We start from the raw sequence: 19,138 nt of genomic DNA on the forward strand, positions 1-19,138 counted from the left end.
TGTTAGCAAGTGTAATGTTAGAATGAGCAATGCCACAGAACATGATTACTAACATAACTGAGTTTAACTGTGCAGGCAAACACAGAAAGCATAAATGGCAGATTCAGGTTCTCTAATCAAATTTATGACAATTAATATCTGTTGATTTTTATGGCTATATAATCAGGCAAAGTATTTTTTTTGGTGAGCAGATTACCAGCCATTGTAAATGGAGTGCATTCAGCAGAATATATGGTGTTTTCACAATATAACATCTTTTTATGTATGCAAAAGGAGCTAAAAATATGTAGTCTTGGCAAATGTTTTATAAATTATTATTGTATAATATTAAATAATATTCTTTGTATTCTATGATATTATTAAAAAATTGTGGCAAGTTATAAAGAGAAAATGCGAATACCACATACACGTTTGATATCCTTGTAATTGACACATACAGGAGAATATATATATTTTTATATTTGTATTTTAGCATTTTCCATGATGTTAAATTAACCAGTTGTAGACCTTGGGGGTACAAGACAGTCTCTAACTCTAGTCTCTAACAAACTTCATCTAAGTACCTGGGCTCTATCACAGGCAACCACAGTTGCGGTCCCGGGCTCTGTGGTTTCTGTCGTACAGAATGTGGTTTCTGAGTTAGGGCCTATTCAGATTTTGGCATCTTGATACATTGTGGTTGCTTTATGCAACAAAAATAATATACAATATTACAATGCACCAAGGTGAGAAAATGCTCATTCTGATCATTGTACTAGAAATGCACCAAATTGTCCAGGAAAATAAACATGACATGACACGCTACAACCTATGGTAGTGTTATGGTTCACTTCAATGCATGCATGCATAAGTGAATAAAAATTTATAGAGCCACAATATGATAACCACATAACTTGTTTCCATAACATAAAATTCTGTTGCACCCCTAAATGAGACCCACAAATATATATGTGTGTGTATGTATTTGTGTTAATATAAAATGTATTGTATACGTGTTAATAAATATAAATATATGTATGTATGTGTGTGTGTATGTATGTATATATATATATATATATATATATATATATATATAATATGTGTTATGTATATATATTTATATTTTTTATATATGTGTGTGTGTGTTCCTTTTTTTAACTTCTACATTATGGAGATTTTAAGCTTTATACCTATCTACACTAAATATTTATGCCTGAGTTGATCATGAACATTCTAGCATGTGTATAGAGGTCCCCCGATGTCATTTAGCAATTCACCACAGTGGATCAGTAAATGACGGCTACATTTACCTATGGGGAAGGATATGTACGGGGTACGTACATCGCTCGTTATTTTTCAAGGGTCGCTGAAACTGATCATGAATATAGTTCCAGCTATATAAATTTGACATGTGTATGAGACTACAGTAGAGAGTGAAAGAACATTTAGGAATATCGTCTTTTAACCACAACTGTTCCTATTTTTCAGTGCTGGTAACAACATCAAATCTTAATTCTCCCTCACTTTTATTCCCGTTGACAAAAATTACTGAGATAAATAGATATTGTGGATCTCCCCGGACGGACAGACAACAAGCCTTAACTGATGTGATACTAAGGTTTTGTGGAATTGTATTAATAAAGACACCTAATCATTTGTCCTCTGTCTCTCTGCCAGTGAGCACCATTCAGAAGGACCCCGTGTTTAGCCTTGAGAATCTGTACTTCAAGACTCGAGCTGAGAGATATGAAGGAGCTGTCCGGAACATCTTTCATTTAAAGCGGAAAATGAAGGAACTGGGATGGGAAGACAACGGAAAAGAGATGGAATATGCCTACAGGTTGTTTTTCTATCTAGTGACAGATTTATATTTAGGTGTGGTCTTCCAACTGCAAACTGAACTATTTTATTATTTTATGCACATTTTTATTATATATTGTATATATTGAGTCCCTATGCTCTTTTTTGGAAATACATAAACAAACAGGAGCTAACTAGTATTTTAGGTCTTGCTTGTGTCATGGGTTGGTGGAGTGATTTTGTGGATGAAGAATGCAGTGTTTGGATTTTATATATAATTTTTGGAAGTGCTGTATACTCAAACATACTTCAAAGTGTAAAGCTAAAACTTTTTTAGTTGATAAAGTAGGGAAGGATTACAACCCCTGAAAGTTTAGTTTTTGCTATCTGTCCCATTGATGTAACAGCAAGCACGTGGAGATCTATAGAGTTAAGGGAATTCCTCAATGAGATGTCATCAAAACAAGTGTTCTCTAGAGCAGTGTTTCTCAGCCAAAGTTCCATGGAACCCTATTGTTCCTCCAGAGGTTGCTACAGGTTCCTTGGGAAATGAGAAGTTGGTGACTCTCTGGTCAGTTTAACAGATTCCAATGATCTTTGTTTATCTGTAAGGATGGTGGCCTTTCCAATGGCCAGAAATGTATAAGACATTCTTCCTACTAACCATTACTCTAAGATACTGTGAGCTAATAGAGTAATTATAGTTCCCTGAAGACCCGAAAGTTATTTTAAAGGGTTAGCCATGGTAAAAATGTTGAGAAACTCTGCTTTAGACTATTGTCTAAAATTCTCACATTGTTCTGGTGACTACTTTAAAATTTTGGGTTCAGTCTTGGTAACAAAGATCTAGACAAAGAAGGAGGGTGAATCTACCTTGTAGGGATGCAAACAGCATTTAAAACAGTAGTTCTAATTCTTCCATCTACAACAAATTGGACATGCAAACACTTAAATTGATAATTGCACTTTTAGTACAGTTCATATATGTTGCCTCCGACCCCAAAGTCACCTTGGATGAGGGAACAATGTACAGTACAGTGACTGTTATTCATGATATCAAATGCCTACTTATGTTAACCCAATTTTGGCACTTTCATAAATAATTACAAGATAAAATAAATATTTCAACAGATTAATTGAATACCACTCAATAATTGTGTCTAAAAAAACAGAAATTTGGGTATACAAAAATATGGTAATCGTTGGAGAACCCAAGAAAAAGTGAAATTGCCAGTGCATGGTTTCATAAACATGAACGCCCTGATTACATTGGCATTGTAATAAGGAGCACAAATCATGTAATGACCTAGGTGGAGAGTGCCGAAGGCTTAAATGAACATCACACAGGTACACATGTGCTTTCAACCCAAACCATTATGGTTTTATTGAATCCTTAAGGCCATTAATTACCATATTAGAATGTGAGAATTTTTCCTAATTCTTCATATGATGCAGTTCTGGGATAGGCGTTCACCCCACAGGTATTAGAAGCGTTTATCCGATTATAATGAGAATTTGCGGTTGATCAATGGGAAAAGGCCATTGTGTTCTTATTATGTTTAATCGTTTTCTACCCGGGGCAGGAATAGAATTTCACGTGGATGACAAACGTGAGGGTAGAACAATGTAGGAAACCATCACAGGGCCTTTAACTGGCTTCAATACACCCTTTACAAAACATAAACCTGAATGTCAAAAATACATTTAGTATGAAAGAGAAAATCAGGAGTTCTTGCCACTTACTATGAACTGAAAAGACTGCATAGACAATGGTATCTTCCTTTTGTAAACCACTAGGCCCAACAATCTACTATGTAATGAATGTAACGAAAAGCAGACATCCTTGAGATTCAACTCTAAAAACTTTTGCTCCCTCTGAGGATACAATGAAGAAGTAGATGTAGCAGAAAGTGTGTTACCAGGAAAAAAAAGTCACCACGGCAAAGGATCGGTTTTTCTGATTTTGGAGATAATTCTAGATAAACTTGAATCTGTGAAGTTAAGGGAGTGTGCTGTAGAAATGTAGTCAAAAGGAAGAAAAGAAGGTGGGTGGGGGGTTTCGGGGCAGAGTAATAGTGACCAGATAAATGTCTCCAGTCCGTCCAATCTTTTCTTTCCCCAACAAGTTTCCACCAAAGGATGACTACCTGTGATCTAAAGTCTAATGCAGTTATTCCCAACCAGAGTTCTGTGGAACCCCGGGATTCCTTCAGAGAGATCTAGAGGTTCCACGAGCTGTATCTTCCTTTTATTGGTGGCTGCATTGTCACAGGACTAACGGCACTTAGCAGAACAAGTGGCATGAAAACAATCATTTCAGGTGTCTGTGAAGGTGGTATACTGACACCAAATGTAGGGGGCATTTTACCCCATTAATCCCAATGATTTCCATTTAGCAGGGGTTCCCCAAAGCGTGATATATATTTGAAAGATTCCACTTGGGGTAAAAAGGTTCAGAAAGCCTGGTCTAATGTCTATAAGTGATTGTTACAACTCCAAACACATTAATATGTTATCATGCAATTCTTCAGGCACTCTGTTGCTCACATTGTGTTATTATGCTTGCAGAGCACTTAGCGGAGAGCACGCTCTTAACATCCACAACGTCTTTCTTCGATCTCTTACTGCACTCGGTACAGATGAGCAAATCGCCAAGTGGCTACCACTTGCCAACAACTATCAAATCTTGGGAACCTATGCTCAGACTGAACTCGGACATGGTATGATACTGCAGATTAAACATTTTTTTACCTTTTTGTTTTATCATAATAATTCTTTTCTTTTTCTCTGGCATAATCTACTGGATAAAAAAAATAACATTAGGAATAGCTAATAGTTAGCTTTTAATCATACACAGTGTGATCCACCTGGCTGCAAAAAAATAATTACATTTTTATTTTAAAATTCTTCCTAGTTTTTTCAACTTTTTTTTTCAAAGTTTACCTATCTATTCTGCCAGTAACACACATCCTATCCTAGGGTGACAACACTTACCAACTGCCCTGAATTCATACAGAAGCAGGATTGTTACCCAAGGCAATGCCAATCATTATGAAAGCACCCCAATGCACCATGCTGTTTGACCTGTGGTGATTATAAATGAAAAAATAATGCATTATTGCATGATATGTAACACCCTTTCTTGCTGAAGACATGGCCTGACTGCATGGCAGTGCTCACACACACACACACACAGTATATACCGGTGGCCATGCTAATACAGCTTTATAGTTGTAAACCGAGCCTGAGATTAATCTACACTTTTCACTGTTTATTTTTTTGGGGTAAAGTTGAATTAACAGAGAAAACCTAGGTAAGCAGCCGTGTAAAAGTCCAAAGACCCAAGTCAGTTTACATAGCTCATAAATTTTTTTCAGGCACTTATCTTCGAGGCTTAGAAACAACTGCCACCTTTGACCCCGCAACCCAGGAATTCATCATTGACACTCCAAAGATTACAGCAACAAAATGGTGGCCAGGAGACTGTAAGTAAACTTTTTATTGTGTTTCTGTTGGTGACTTTTGAGCTTCAAACATTTCCAAAGCAGGAGGAATATTTGTGTCTAACTAATGGTTTGTGAACGAAAACGCTTAAGATACAAAGTAGTTTCCTGCTTACTTTGCTCTCAGTGGCATTTTTCTTTGCTGGCTGATCTGATGAATTTAGTATATCCTAAGGTGCGGGATGGCTAGCACAAGTGGTGTAGATCACAAATCGGGAGGCAACACAATGTTTTATAGGAGAATGTCTCACAGAAGAGTATGCTTCCAGTGCTTTCACACCATCTCCAAAGAAAGCCAATAGGCAAGGCTATATAATCTACAACATAGAAGGGTTTACTTTAAAAGTAGAGCTGTGTGCTAAAACATACAGTGTGCCTGTACCAGGGCCCATATATCACCCAGTTTTAATTAAAAAAAAAAAAAATAACTGTTGACTACAAGCCGCAATGATATCGATTATATCAAGGATAACAAATGAACAATCTATGGGTGGTTCTGGATATGTTATGCTATATTTTTGTATTATTTTTTAAATTTTTTTTTTATTATTTTGTATGCTTATTCTAGTTTAAAATTATTATTTGGTTTATCATGTAATGTTCTATACCTTTACAGTAGGAAAAACTAGCACTCATGCGCTTGTCCTGGCCCAATTACATAGCAAGGGAAAGAATTATGGCATGCATCCTTTCATTGTGCCAATCCGGTGTCTGAAGGACCACTCTCCGCTCCCAGGTAACATTTTCTGCTTCTTTATATCATGGGCAGGCTCTAAAATGTAGGCCATCGATATCCACTTTCCTTTAGCCCCTATTTGTTCCTAAAATGCATTGTTGGCCTATATTAATAACTGTCAGAAAAGTAGGTAGCTGGCAGGTACCTGTGGTGCACAAATTTTTAATTTACGCCCATTGACACTTATCAGGCTAAGCTTTTAGTATTTGATGCTGATTACAAAGGTTGCTTCTTTTCTACACGCCAGTGAGAAAGTCCATCATAGTACTGGGGTCAATAGGAAAGCATGTGTTGCAAATGTATATATGTGTCGAAACTTTGCCCATGGAGAGTGTCTCAAAATTAGGTGTATAAAAAGTTATAAAAGCTGCAGATTTGTTTGTTAATTTGAAATATGCTAGCAGCTTTTTTTGCTGAAATTAACAAAATCACTTTAAGGAAGTCATACTTGTCCCCAAAAAAAGCAAACTTGTCCTTTCATCACCCCAGTTCATTCAGTTAGAAATAGGGCCCCTCAAAACATCCGTGGTGAGTTATCAATGTCCTCTATTTTATTGACGGAGATGCCAACAAGACTTTTAGTCTCTAACAGTCATTCTTGTCTAAGGTTGTTGTAAATCTGTTTTTAAGCATCACAGATAGTTATATCTCCAGATGTATTGGGACCTTATTGCTATGTTTAAATGTGTATAAAAAATTCCAATTACTCAGCCACTGCCACCTTATTTCAGGAATAACCGTTGGTGACATTGGGCCCAAGATGTCCTTTGAACAGATTGACAATGGATACCTAATGATGAGAAACATTCGTATTCCAAAAGAAAACATGTTAAGCAGATTCTCTGAGGTACTGAAGATCAGTAATTTAATTTGTTGCTCTTTTTGTTTAGTAGGACAAAACTGTTACCAACTGGGCATTTTTTATTTTTATTTTACTCAATTCAACAGTTGCACTGTATGGCTAAATGTTTATGAACATCTGACTTTTACATACTTATACCTATACAGGAAAAATGATTGTATTCATGTGTTTGCTACATGGCAAGGCATTCTTATTGTGCAGGTATTATTATTAATATTAATAAACAGGATTTATAGAGCGCCTACATATTATGCAGCGCTGTACATTACCTAGGGGTTGCAAATGACAGACAGATACAGACCGTGATACAGAAGGAGGAGAGGACCCTGCCCTGAAGAGCTTACAATCTAGGAGGTGGTACCCAAGAGGGTACAGCCTCAAATACCAGCATATATATCCTCTGGTACCCATCTGCTAGATAGAAATAGAGGTAACCTATCATGATCAACTGTCCACTATGGGTCACCCATCACATCAAAGCCAGCTCAGTACTCTGAAGATCACATTTATAGAGGCGGAGGACAGGTACCAAGAGACCATCATACAAAATGGCTGAGTGTACTGCAAATAAGGATTTACCGCACTGCAATATTGATTCTCTATTAAATAAAACAACCTCCAGGAGAAAGAATAGAGCTTGGGGGATAAAATTGTAATGTGCTAATCATAAATATTTGCAAGGATGTAGAGAAAAATCCTTGCAACTAGGATTTTGAAAACATTAACATGCATTTATCCTTCCAGCTGTTTTTACTCCTGGAGGTTGTTTTATTTCATAGAAATGTAGTAATGCAGTGGGGTAACTAATAGAGAATAGTGCAAAAGTGAAGGTAAAGTTTTAGTTTAGCTTTAAATACTGTTAAAAAATGTTGGACTTCCTCCACGACAGGTTCTGCCTGATGGCTCCTATGTGAAACGTGGGTCAGACAAGATAAATTACTTCACCATGATTGCAGTACGGGTTTCCATGATCCGTGGGGAAGTTGTGGAAGCCTTGATGAAAGCCTGTACTATCGCGGTGAGGTATTCTGCCGTCAGACGTCAATCAGAATTAAAACCCGGGTACGTATCTCACCCTCCTGCTTATGAAAATCACAATAACTATTACATTCTTAGAAAAACCCTACTAAGCAAAGTGTGTTGCTTCCAAGCTGAACCATGTGGTGAAAAATTTGCATCATCACCATGTGCAGTACTGGGAGGGGGGAATGTTGTTCTGTATCTGAAAACTATATTATATTTTTTTTCTTGGCTTTAAATACACTTTAAAGCAGTGGTCGCCAACCTTTTCGGTCCTGTGGACCACTAAAATTGCCGCCTCTGGAACGCATATGCATGGGGAGCCGTGTGTCACTCAAAGGTAAAAAACTTCCCCTAGAGTGACGTCATGGGGGAGTCCAGGGATACAACCTGCCTACTTCATTGAGCCTGTGTTCCGTATGGGGGACATAGACCGCGGCTTTGGCAGGTGCGCCTCACTGGTTTTCTTCTCGTGACCCCACCCGGGGGTGCACTGGCCAGAGCTGCAGACCACCAAAATTTTCTCGTGGACCACCAGTTGGCGACAGCTGCTTTAAAGCAAACTTTAATGAAAAAAAGAAAATCACACTTACCTTACTTCTGCAGATTGTAAATTGAAAAGAAAGACAAAGGATAGCTAAGGTTTTAGTGCAGCAAAAAGATAATATATTGTAGAGAATAAAATTGTATAACATTTAATTTGGTCTCTCCCATATAGACAAGCATGGGAAGATTTACCGGTATACTAAACAGCGCCAATCAAGTATTCAGAATAACGCCTCATATTCCCGACACGTTTTGTTATTAGTCTTCTTCAGGGGATGTGCTGAGACTGTTTATTAGATTGGTGTCACCAAAATTTGTCTTGGATAGGGAATGGAAGGTTGTCATAATTAAGTAAGTTCCAAAACATTCAGCTAATAGTAGTCTTCCCCAGGTTGGATAAGTGTGGGACGTCACGTAAAGGCAGCTGAGAGGCCGAATGAAATGTTATGATATACTTCTCGCTAAAGCTGTTATCTACAATTTTGTTCTCTACAATAGATTATCCTTTTGCCGCACAAAAACCCTAGCTATCCTTTGTCTTTCTTTTCAACTTACATACGTTATTTAGGGGAGCGAAAAAAAAAAAAAAAAAAAATATATATATATATATATATAGATGTTGGATTAGCACCATCGTTTAGTTATATTACTTCTGCAGAGACCCTGATGCCTCCACACCTGACCTCGATTCAGTCCTGCACTGTATTGGAATCCTCCTTTGTCCTGGTGCGGAGGTTGTGTCAGACGCCGCCATCTTCTTCATCTGCCCATGTCACCTGATCTTGCATTGCCTCGGCACAAGATCAGATAACGTCTCCTTCTGTAAATGAAGGAACAAAGCATGCCAACCTCTCTATGCATGTGTGAGATCAGAATTTTTTTATAATTGTGGGGAAAAGGCTTATTTTGCGCATCACTGAGATCGGCCATGTGCAGAAGGAGCAGCCCAAAGCCTCCTGGGATCATGTGATGTGGGTATCCCAGGAGGCTCTGCGCTCTTTGCTCCCATTCAGTTTGTACTGCCGTGGCAGTGAAGACAGAAGGAGAGCAGCTTTATATTAAAGAGTTGTCTACCCCTTTATATAAAGTAAAAATTATGGTAATGTCTCAGCTTTAAGGTCAACTGAGTATTTTAAGGGTCAAAACATAGAACTAATAATAAAATAAAGTTTTTGGTTTATTGTTTAACCAACTTATTTTTATTTTTTATAGGGCTCAAGAAGCTAAAATCCTTGATTACCAAACACAACAACAAAAGCTGTTGCCTCTCCTGGCAACTTGTTATTCCATTCATTTTATGGCCAAATACCTGAATGATTTTTACAACAAGGTTTTCAAAGAGATAAGAAAAGAGGATTTTAACTCTCTTGCAGAGGTAACTGTATGGTGATTCAATTATTAAATATTGCTGTGCAGATGTCACTTGTTCACACAGGAGACAGATACTCATTGTTTTACAAGATTTCTGCAAATTGTAAAGGTTGCAGTTGTCTCTCTATAACAAAACATTTTCTCTAATTTCCTACTTTTTTTGCCATAAAGTAAAGTGGCATAAACTTTGGTTATAGAGACATTTAAAAAAATAATAACAATAGTACTAATATTACTAAGGTTGCTTACAAAACACGTTTTCTCTTTGTGGCTAAAATGTGAGAAGGTAAGGGGACCCCATAAAATAAGCTCTGGAATTTTACTGTGGTCCAGATCCAGCAAAGGAGTGAGTGACAAGAAAGTATATAAAATTTAAGAAATTGTAGAGAGATGCTTGACTATTATCTTTGTTAATTAACCTTATTAGGGCATGAATTTATACATACATAGTGCTTTCTATATATTATTTTATCTATATATATATATATATATATTTTTACATATGAATGACTAACGAAAGTATCTATTGCAAATATAGGCTTTATAACATACATTTCACCACTTACAATAAAATATGTTGGTATATATTTTGGAACATCTTTTGGCTTTTTCCTTTTCTTCTGGATTGAGTCCTCTTTCTCCACCAAGGGAGGTTTTCTCCTACCTCTTGTACCATATCCTGTGCCAGGCTAAGTTACACTCGAGTGTTGATACTTTGTGTGTGCTAAGTTTGTTGGTGATCTGTACATGTAAAGTCCCTGATGAAGCGGATTACTGCTGTAAACGTGTCGGATTGTCAAATTTTGGTACAGTATCACAATAAGTATAGATATCTGGGCCTCTGTAATAAATTGAGCACTTTTACTTTGGATCTGGTTATACATCCACCATGGTGTTTTAGGTAAATTTGGATCTTTTTATGAATGATGATTAATATCTTTTTATACTGTTATATTAAAAATGTGTTTTTTTAAATAATATTACGGTTCTATTTAAACTGTCTTTAAAGGTCCACTAATAGGAATATTTTTAAGTTATCATCATAGGTTTTATAACATACATTTCACCACTTACATCTATGCTTGAAGTGAACCAGAAAACCTTTTGAGTTAGATTACCCTGCTGCATATCAATACTATTATTATAAATTATGATATGATAAAATATGATTATTATAAGTGATAGCTGGAAGGTCTGAAATTAGACAACATTCTAAATAAACCAACTTTGATTTCTTCTATCCCAGCTTCACGCTGTTGTCTCAGGGCTAAAAGCATTTGCTACAGAGATTTGTTCCAATGGTGTGGAGGTTTGCCGCAAAGCCTGTGGGGGTCACGGTTACTCTCTTTACAGTGGAATTCCCTCAATTTACACCAAGGTTGTTGCTTCATGTACTTATGAAGGGGAGAACACCGTCCTACACCTACAAGCTGCAAGGTATTACTAATAAATGGTCACCTGAAGCAGACACTGTGTATACCTAAAATATATTTGTAAGGAATAAAAAAAGTGTCATCAACTTTTTGAGGCTACAAATAATTTTCTACAATATGTCAAGGCAGAAGGTCAGCTGTAATAATTGACAAAATTACCAGAGTAGCTTAAATATCAGATCCTAGAATCTCCTTTTACATATTGATGCACAAATGTTTTTAAAGGTTTTAATTGCCTATTTATTATTTATTTATTTATGTATGTATGTATTTATTTATTTATTGCCTATTTCACTTCTATTTTTTGTACTTGTTAGGTTTTTGATTAAGTGTTTTGGTGCCGCTCAATCAGGGAAGCCATTACCAGGAACAACATCTTACCTGTCTACCCGACTCTCTGGTGGATGCCAAGCAAACACACACCTGGACTTCCTAAACCCTGATGTGTATATAAAGGCCTATGAAAGCAGAGCATACAGGTCAGTAACTAGGAGCTATATTATACCATAAACAAAGCTTTGTTACAATGCCTGGCTTCTTTTAAAGCATACCTAGGCCAAATAACATGTAATATATTGCAATGCCTAGACGTTGTGGTTGCATTCACAATCAACTAACTTGAGGTTTGATACGTTTAAATGGGCATGATTTATTAAAGCTCTCTAAGGATGGAAAGGATATACTTTCATCAGTGAAGCTGGGTGATCCAGCAAACCTGGAATGGATCTGGTCCAGGTTTCAAAACATTTGCTAATATATAGCAAATGACTTTGAAGAAATCCATTCCATGTGTGCTGGATCACCCAGCTTCTCTGATAAAAGTGTATCCTCTCGAGCCTTGGAGAGCTTTAATAAATCAGATCCATTGTGTTTTCACATCACAGCTACTGTATACACTAACATATTGTCCAAGCATACCAGTCTATGTTATAATAATGTAATAATTTTTTCTCCAGTTCCATTGCAGCTGCAGCAAGCAAGCTGCACCGTTTAGTACAGTCTGGAGCAGAGCAATATGAGGCATGGAACAGCACATCCGTAGAACTTGTAAAGGCATCAATAGTAAGCATTTAAAATCTTAGGTTATCAATTAATTAAAGACCTTAACAATTATGCTCATTTCACAAAGCTATCCCCACAAGTTATGCATACTTATAAAAAAAATGACAAATTTTCTAGATCTAGTACATAGCAAAATATATATCTCGGCACGGCACCATGGAGGTAGCACACTGGCCTTTGCAGCGCTAGGTCCTAGGTTCGAATCTCGACCAAGACACTATCTGCATGGAGTTTGCAGGTTCTCCCCGAGTTTCTGTGGGTTTCCGACAGATAGTGTGGTTTCCTCCCACATCCCAAAAACATGCAGTTAGGTTAATTGGCTTCCCTTCAAAATTGACCTTAGACTACATTAATGATATGGGACATTAGATTGAGAGCTCCTTTGAAGGACAGCTAGTGACATGACTATCGACTTTGTACAGCGCTGCAGAATATGATGGCGCTATATAAATACTGTGTATTAATAATATCTTGTGAATTTAGCCCATTGCATGAATTGTCATGTTTGTTATTCTTATTTTATAGCTCAGAGAATAAATAATACACAAAACATTAAAAGTCCCACATCTGATAAACATCCGTCTGTTGCTCTGACTTGAGTTTTATGCTTAATTTAATTAATTCTGATCAATTTCAGAATGTTTTTTTTGAGTTTTGTTGAGCCACAGTCACATAATCAGTCACAAATATCCAGAGGCTGCTATATAAGACAGTGGTTGCCAACTTTTTCAGACCTATGGACCACTAAATGCACAGACTCCGGACTGTGCATGCACGGGGAGCTGGGTGTCACTCAAAGGGGAAGAAGTTTCTCCCAGTGTGATGTCATAATGCCAGAACCTGTGATTGTTGAGTGGGTGGTCCTGGGACACTACCCGCCCACCGCCCTGAACCTACAATCCATACAGGAGACATGGTCAGCAATTCTCCTTCTCCTGACCCCCACTGGGGGGCACACTGGCCAAAACCGCGGACCACCAAACTTTTCTTACGGACCTGGCGACAGCTGATATAAGAGAACTTCTAAGCAGGGTGACTCAGTGGCTTGCCCTGGTATGGTTCCTAGTTTGAATCTTAGCCAAAGCTGTCTGCATGGGGTGTGCATGTTCTTTCTGTGCTTAAGTTGGTTTCCTTCTAAAAACATACTGGCAGATAAATTAGCCTTAGACTATGGTCCTGATTTATGAAAGCTCTCCAAGACTGGAGAGGATGCACTTTCATCAGTGAATCTGGGTGATCCAGCAAACCTGGAGTAGATCTGTTAACAAATAGCAATAGAAAACATTTGTTAACAAAAAGCAAATTACTTTTAAGAAATCCATTCCAGGTTTGCTGGATCACCCAGCTTCAATGATGAAAGTGTATCCTCTCCAGCCTTGGAGAGCTTTAATAAATCAGGGCCATTGTTAGAGTTGTTAGATTTTGAATTCTTATTGCAAGTGGTACATACTGAAAACCTGAAAACAAAATCTTTTATGACTTGAACCCCCAACAATATTGTTGGTATCTAAAGACTGTCTGATCTTCATTTTTTATAAAGATTATATAAAGTAGCAGTTTTGTTTTCTTGCATAGCAAAATGTGCTTTGGTAATACTAATATTTACCTTATTGGGTTATGTAAAGTACAAAGTTTATTCATATTAATTAACAGTAAAAATAAAAAATGTATTAGATGCCAGTGTGTTATTTTGATTCACATATCATGGTGAATTGTCTTTTAGGCTCACATACACTACATAATTGTGAAGACTTTTGTCTCTACTCTGAGCTCACTGTCAGCTCCACCGGAAATTAAAACAGTTCTCCAGCGCCTCTGTGACCTGTACGCACTGCATGGGATATTTACAAGTGCCGGTGACTTCCTACAACATGGATACATGACCGGAAAACAGCTGGACCTGGCCACTACTGCCTACCTTGTCCTTCTAGCAGAACTCCGGTGAGTAGCAATAAAAGGTTTTATCTGCCCCAGGCTGCCATCAGTTTGTGACATTAGGTGGCATGGATAAAGCAAAAAAAGTGGTTCATTCCTTTCCTCTTGTTCTATTGTCAGTTAGTGCCACCCCTTAAAAATTGTATGAACATGAAAAATGAGAAGGAAGAAAAGCAGGGTTTTTTTGTGGCAATTACATGTTTATTTGTTCTTTCATATTACAGGAAGAATATATATCTTTACAATAGGGTCATACAATCAACATAAAAAAAAAATGCACAGTCTTAGGCTTCCACAGTTTAAAGTCATGGGATATTTTTCCCTCTATAGTAGACACAGCTTTTCTTAAAAATAATTTAGACTGAACACGGCCCAATCCCAACGCGTTTAGCCATCTGGCTTCTTCAGGGGATGTGTGTGTGCCGTTATGCACATATGTGTTCCTTTGCTTGCAGAATTCCTACAATCAAGGTACAGAATAAAATGGTAATGTTATAGCACAGGTGGTGCACAAATAAAATAGATGCCATAATGACAAAATTCGCAATGTAAAGGTATATAAGATTACTTTAAAGAACAAAACATTAAGTGATCTATCCACACATGTAGTTGTGGATTGAACCAGCATTAGAAATTTCAGTTCATGAGACCATGGTATTGTAATGCGATTTCTAAGCAACCACCTTCCCCCTTTTATTGTGTACAAAAGTTTGCTTTTACAATAAATATATTTGTTTTCCAGGAAAGACGCCGTTCTGTTGGTCGATGCTTTTGATTTCACAGATCAACAATTGATATCTGCCCTTGGGACCTATGATGGGAATGTATATCATAATTTGCTTGAATGGGCCCAGAGAAATCCAGACAACAAAAAGGTCAGAATAAAGAACAGATGTAATTGTAGTGCAAAGGATTAAATATAAAGGAGGTCATTAGTAAATGTATCAATTATCAGGATAGTTTAGAATCTTGAATATCGATTAACTATCTAAAAGATAATAGAACATCGATAAAAGATTAATTATCTTTTATTGATGTTTACATTACATTTGCCCACTATGTCTCCGCAAGTAAGGCATGATTCATATCTGTTCAAATGTAAGCATCACAATTCCCAATTTTGAATTGTCTATTAGAAGAGTATGCAAAGTAGTTTAAAAGAAATTTAAAAACTTTTTTTTTTTTTTTAAATTAAAATGAAACAGCCATAGCTGCAACTCTTCCCTCATCACCAGAATCCCCCTCCTGCCAAAATGATGAGTTTTAAAGATGCATACACACACAATAATTGTTGTTGGAAAGGATCTTTCACGATCTTTCCAACGACTAGCACTGCACAATGCATGAACGAGTGTTGTACATACATCCCTGCTCTGCTCTATGAGGAGGGGCGGGGGGTAACGATGGAGCGGCACCCTGCTGCGCACTCTCCCCCTTCCCTTGCATTGGGAGCGTTATTCATCCATCGTCCGTGGATCCGCCAGGACGGTGGTTCGGACGATGGACGTTCTCGCCCGATATCGGCCCTGAGCTGATTATCAGATGAGAATCATTGGACGTGTGTATGTAGCTTAAGGGGTTGCTCCTTCCATCTTCTGTGGCTTTTAGAACAATGAGGCTAATTATTATACAATTTGTATATTGACTAGTGTCATTTTGTTGCCTTTTTACATTTTTGTACAAACTCTGAAAAGCAAGAAAGATAACTAAGCTGTCATGCACCCGGGGTAATGCTTTGTTTTTTGGTGTAATGAAACTCTATGAAACTAGAATCCTGTACCCAATGCTAAGCCCAAACTTTACTAAAGCCCTGTAAATAGCACAAACAATGGTAAAACAAATAAGAGATAGAGTAAATAACAAGAACATAAATAAACATGATGCGAGTCCAATGACTACTGGGAACATGCACTGGGTCTATGGGAATTACAGGCGCACAGCAACAAGTGCAAAGGAAGAAATACAGGACCTGGAAGGTTTAGGCTGTCATTGCAGAGATAGGGTGTAAGGCTGGGTCTTCTGTGATTGTCAGTGACATCTGAATCAAACTGAATGTTGTATCACTATAGGGGAAACTGTTTTTGATTTTGTGCATCAAAGCAACTTTTCTCCCAAACAAATCAATAGCAATGCAAACGTATACAAATCAGCTCAGCAGAAGGTCAGAAGAATCACAGAAGGATGTCAAATGCAAACTAAATGCACCCACAAATAGAGAGGATACACTTTCATCAGTAAACCTCAGTGATCCAGAAAACCTGGATTGGATCTCTTAGTCATTTGTTAACAAATAGTTTCAATCCTGGACCAGATCCATTCCAGGTTTGCTGGATCACTGATGAAAGTGTATCCTCTCCAGCCTTGGAGAGCATTGATAAATCAGGCCCCGTGTAGGACTACCTAAACAATCTTACAAATTTGTGTATATATATTTGTTACAGACAGGTCCTTGTACCCATGTGATCAATATCCACAAACCCCTGTGGTCATCTAGCAATGAATGTTTTCCACAGAAATGGTCGCCAACCTTTTGGAGCTCACCGACCACTAAATTTATGGAATCCGGATGACGCATGTGCAGGAAACCGTGTGTCACTCAAATGGGAAGAAACTTTCCCCAGAGTGATGTCATGATGCCAGAACCCGCCCACTTCCATGAGCCTGCGATCCGTACGGGGGACATGGTGAACGGTTCTGGCCGGTGCGTCCCCCCAGCAGGGACCTTCTCCTGACCCGATGGGGGGGGAAGGGGGTGCGCACCGGCCAGAGCTGCAGACCACCAAAACATTCTCAGACCACGGGTTTGGGACTGCTATATTACTATATTGTTATGGTATCCGATGGTCAAACTTATTTTCTTCAATTTAATGTTTTGCATTTATCTTTCACAGGTGAGCCCAGTGTTTGAGAAATACCTGAAACCATATTTACAAAGCAACCAGTCCAAATTATAAATGCATTCTTCTGGAGGACACCAATCCAAAGATCCAACAATACTCCATGGGGGAATATTTAATAAGTAAAGAATCTGATATTTAGCAAACATTCTCTATTGGTGAATCAATCACTCCCATTTAAAACACTGGAACTGGAAGATTCACTTACAGCAAATATTTGCTGATTTCAAAATACTGCTTTATAAGAGAATCCCTTATATATTGTGCCTTTATTTTTACTTGGTTAGTCCTTGCTGGAAACCACGAGTGCCTAGAATAATATAATGACACATCTGAGAACAATATAAAAGCTTTATTAGTGAAGTTCCACTCATTTCACTAAAAAGTCTAAAAATAAAAACAGTCACATGTATTAGGTGGTATTAATTACTAAAAAAAATCATAAAAATGGAAATGTTCTCCCTGATCCTCTGCTAAGTGTTCATATGACCAGTGTGATGATACAGCTTAGGATGAATGGGCATTGTTAATGGGCTGCATTTTTGCATGACATATCTGCATCACATTAACACATAAAGCATCACAGAGGGATGAAAGTATCCTGGATTGTCACATCATTACTTGTGTAATGTACTTGATTTGTAATTACACTCTTGAACGAACAAATTGTACATATCATAAGGGTTGGAATGTAAGAATAAAAATGGGGTATAATAAAAGCAATAAAATAGAATATGCAAACACAACCTTGTGTGTGTTATCTGTGTATTACTTCCTGTTATGCCACAGCTTAAAGGCCTGTGAGTCTGAGCATAGTGTGGTGCTAAAGTTTAATCTGCTTATGTTTTGCTTTATATGGTTTAACCTTTCCCCCAACATGCTATGGACATCAATAAATAAAACCAGTTTTTGTACCATTGTTAGGTCTTGTGCTTCTCTTTGGAAAGTAAGCAGATCGTGGGAGCAGCCAGCGGAGTGCTAAACGTAGCTTCCTGAAACATCACAGTCTCATGGAGATAAGCCTCGGTACCATTCATATGTAGTGCTGAGCTTCCATGATTTTAAAAACCATCTCTAGGACCCGAGGATACATGGCAGAAAGTAGCAGAGGAAGATAGCAAGCCGTACCCCAAATTCATTATTGCCTAGTACCCCAAATTCATTATTGCCTAGTACCCCATTTTGTCTTAAACCAGTGGTCCGTGGCTCTGGGCAGGGTGTCCCCCCACATTGACACAACCCACCCACTCTCCCATGGCAGGCGGGTTCTGGCATTATAACATCAGTATGGGGGAAGTTTCTTCCTATTTGAGTGACACCCGGCTCCCCACACAGTCTGGATTCCGTGCATTTAGTGGTCTGTAGGTATGAAAAAGTTGGCCAGCACTGTTCTAAACCATCCCCTACATTAAGCTGCAAGTCAAGCCACAAATGAAAGCTGCATATAAAATAAACAGTATATTTAAACTGTTTTATTTAGTGCTGGCCCTTTCATTATTTCCTTCATCTTCTATTTTAAAAGAAATTGCAATGATCATGGCAGTTTTCCAATTGTCTTATTGGATTCCACTCACGTTTACCTTCTTGGACCAGTCAATCCCTCTGGAGCTTTCCTGGTTTGGGTCTTGCATCGTCCTGGTATCATCCTTTGTCCCGGTGTGGGGGAAGCACCAGGCACCACCATCTTCCTTACTTTTCTTCTGCCCTCTGCCTACATCACCCAATTTTATCCTGTGCAAGCACGGGATCTTGGGACTTGATGGGAACGAAAAAAACAAAATGAATGCGATTTTTTCAAGAGAAAACTCCTTTTGCGCATGCCCAATCTTGGACCATGACAAATCCCAGGAGGCTTTGCACTGCCATTCTGTCTTTACCTTACATAAGGTAAAAATGTTAGTTTAGGTCTACTTCAAATAAGTGGTTGCTACTCTGTCCATGTGCACATTTCCACATTGTTATACCCCCGAGTAATTGCCATTGTTGCTTTTATC

The 19,138-nt window shown here is 37.9% G+C and overlaps 1 protein-coding gene across 2 annotated transcripts in view; it reads left to right on the forward strand.

The window, feature by feature from the left end:
* The window catches only part of ACOX2 (acyl-CoA oxidase 2), a 24,372-nt gene extending 6,482 nt beyond the window's left edge, over positions 1-17,890 (forward strand). For both annotated transcript variants that reach the window (XM_072420872.1, XM_072420870.1), the window contains 13 exons: positions 1,657-1,819; positions 4,348-4,499; positions 5,157-5,264; positions 5,899-6,018; positions 6,750-6,865; positions 7,770-7,942; positions 9,659-9,821; positions 11,064-11,254; positions 11,568-11,729; positions 12,207-12,312; positions 14,036-14,253; positions 14,990-15,122; positions 17,139-17,890. In XM_072420872.1, the coding sequence (XP_072276973.1) occupies positions 1,657-1,819; positions 4,348-4,499; positions 5,157-5,264; positions 5,899-6,018; positions 6,750-6,865; positions 7,770-7,942; positions 9,659-9,821; positions 11,064-11,254; positions 11,568-11,729; positions 12,207-12,312; positions 14,036-14,253; positions 14,990-15,122; positions 17,139-17,201 (1,868 nt within the window). In that variant the 3' untranslated portion in view covers positions 17,202-17,890. The remainder of the gene's footprint in view (positions 1-1,656; positions 1,820-4,347; positions 4,500-5,156; positions 5,265-5,898; positions 6,019-6,749; positions 6,866-7,769; positions 7,943-9,658; positions 9,822-11,063; positions 11,255-11,567; positions 11,730-12,206; positions 12,313-14,035; positions 14,254-14,989; positions 15,123-17,138) is intronic.
* The last annotated feature ends 1,248 nt before the right edge of the window (positions 17,891-19,138 follow it).

Source organism: Pyxicephalus adspersus, chromosome 8 (assembly GCF_032062135.1).
Source record: "Pyxicephalus adspersus chromosome 8, UCB_Pads_2.0, whole genome shotgun sequence".
Taxonomy (NCBI): domain Eukaryota; kingdom Metazoa; phylum Chordata; class Amphibia; order Anura; family Pyxicephalidae; genus Pyxicephalus; species Pyxicephalus adspersus.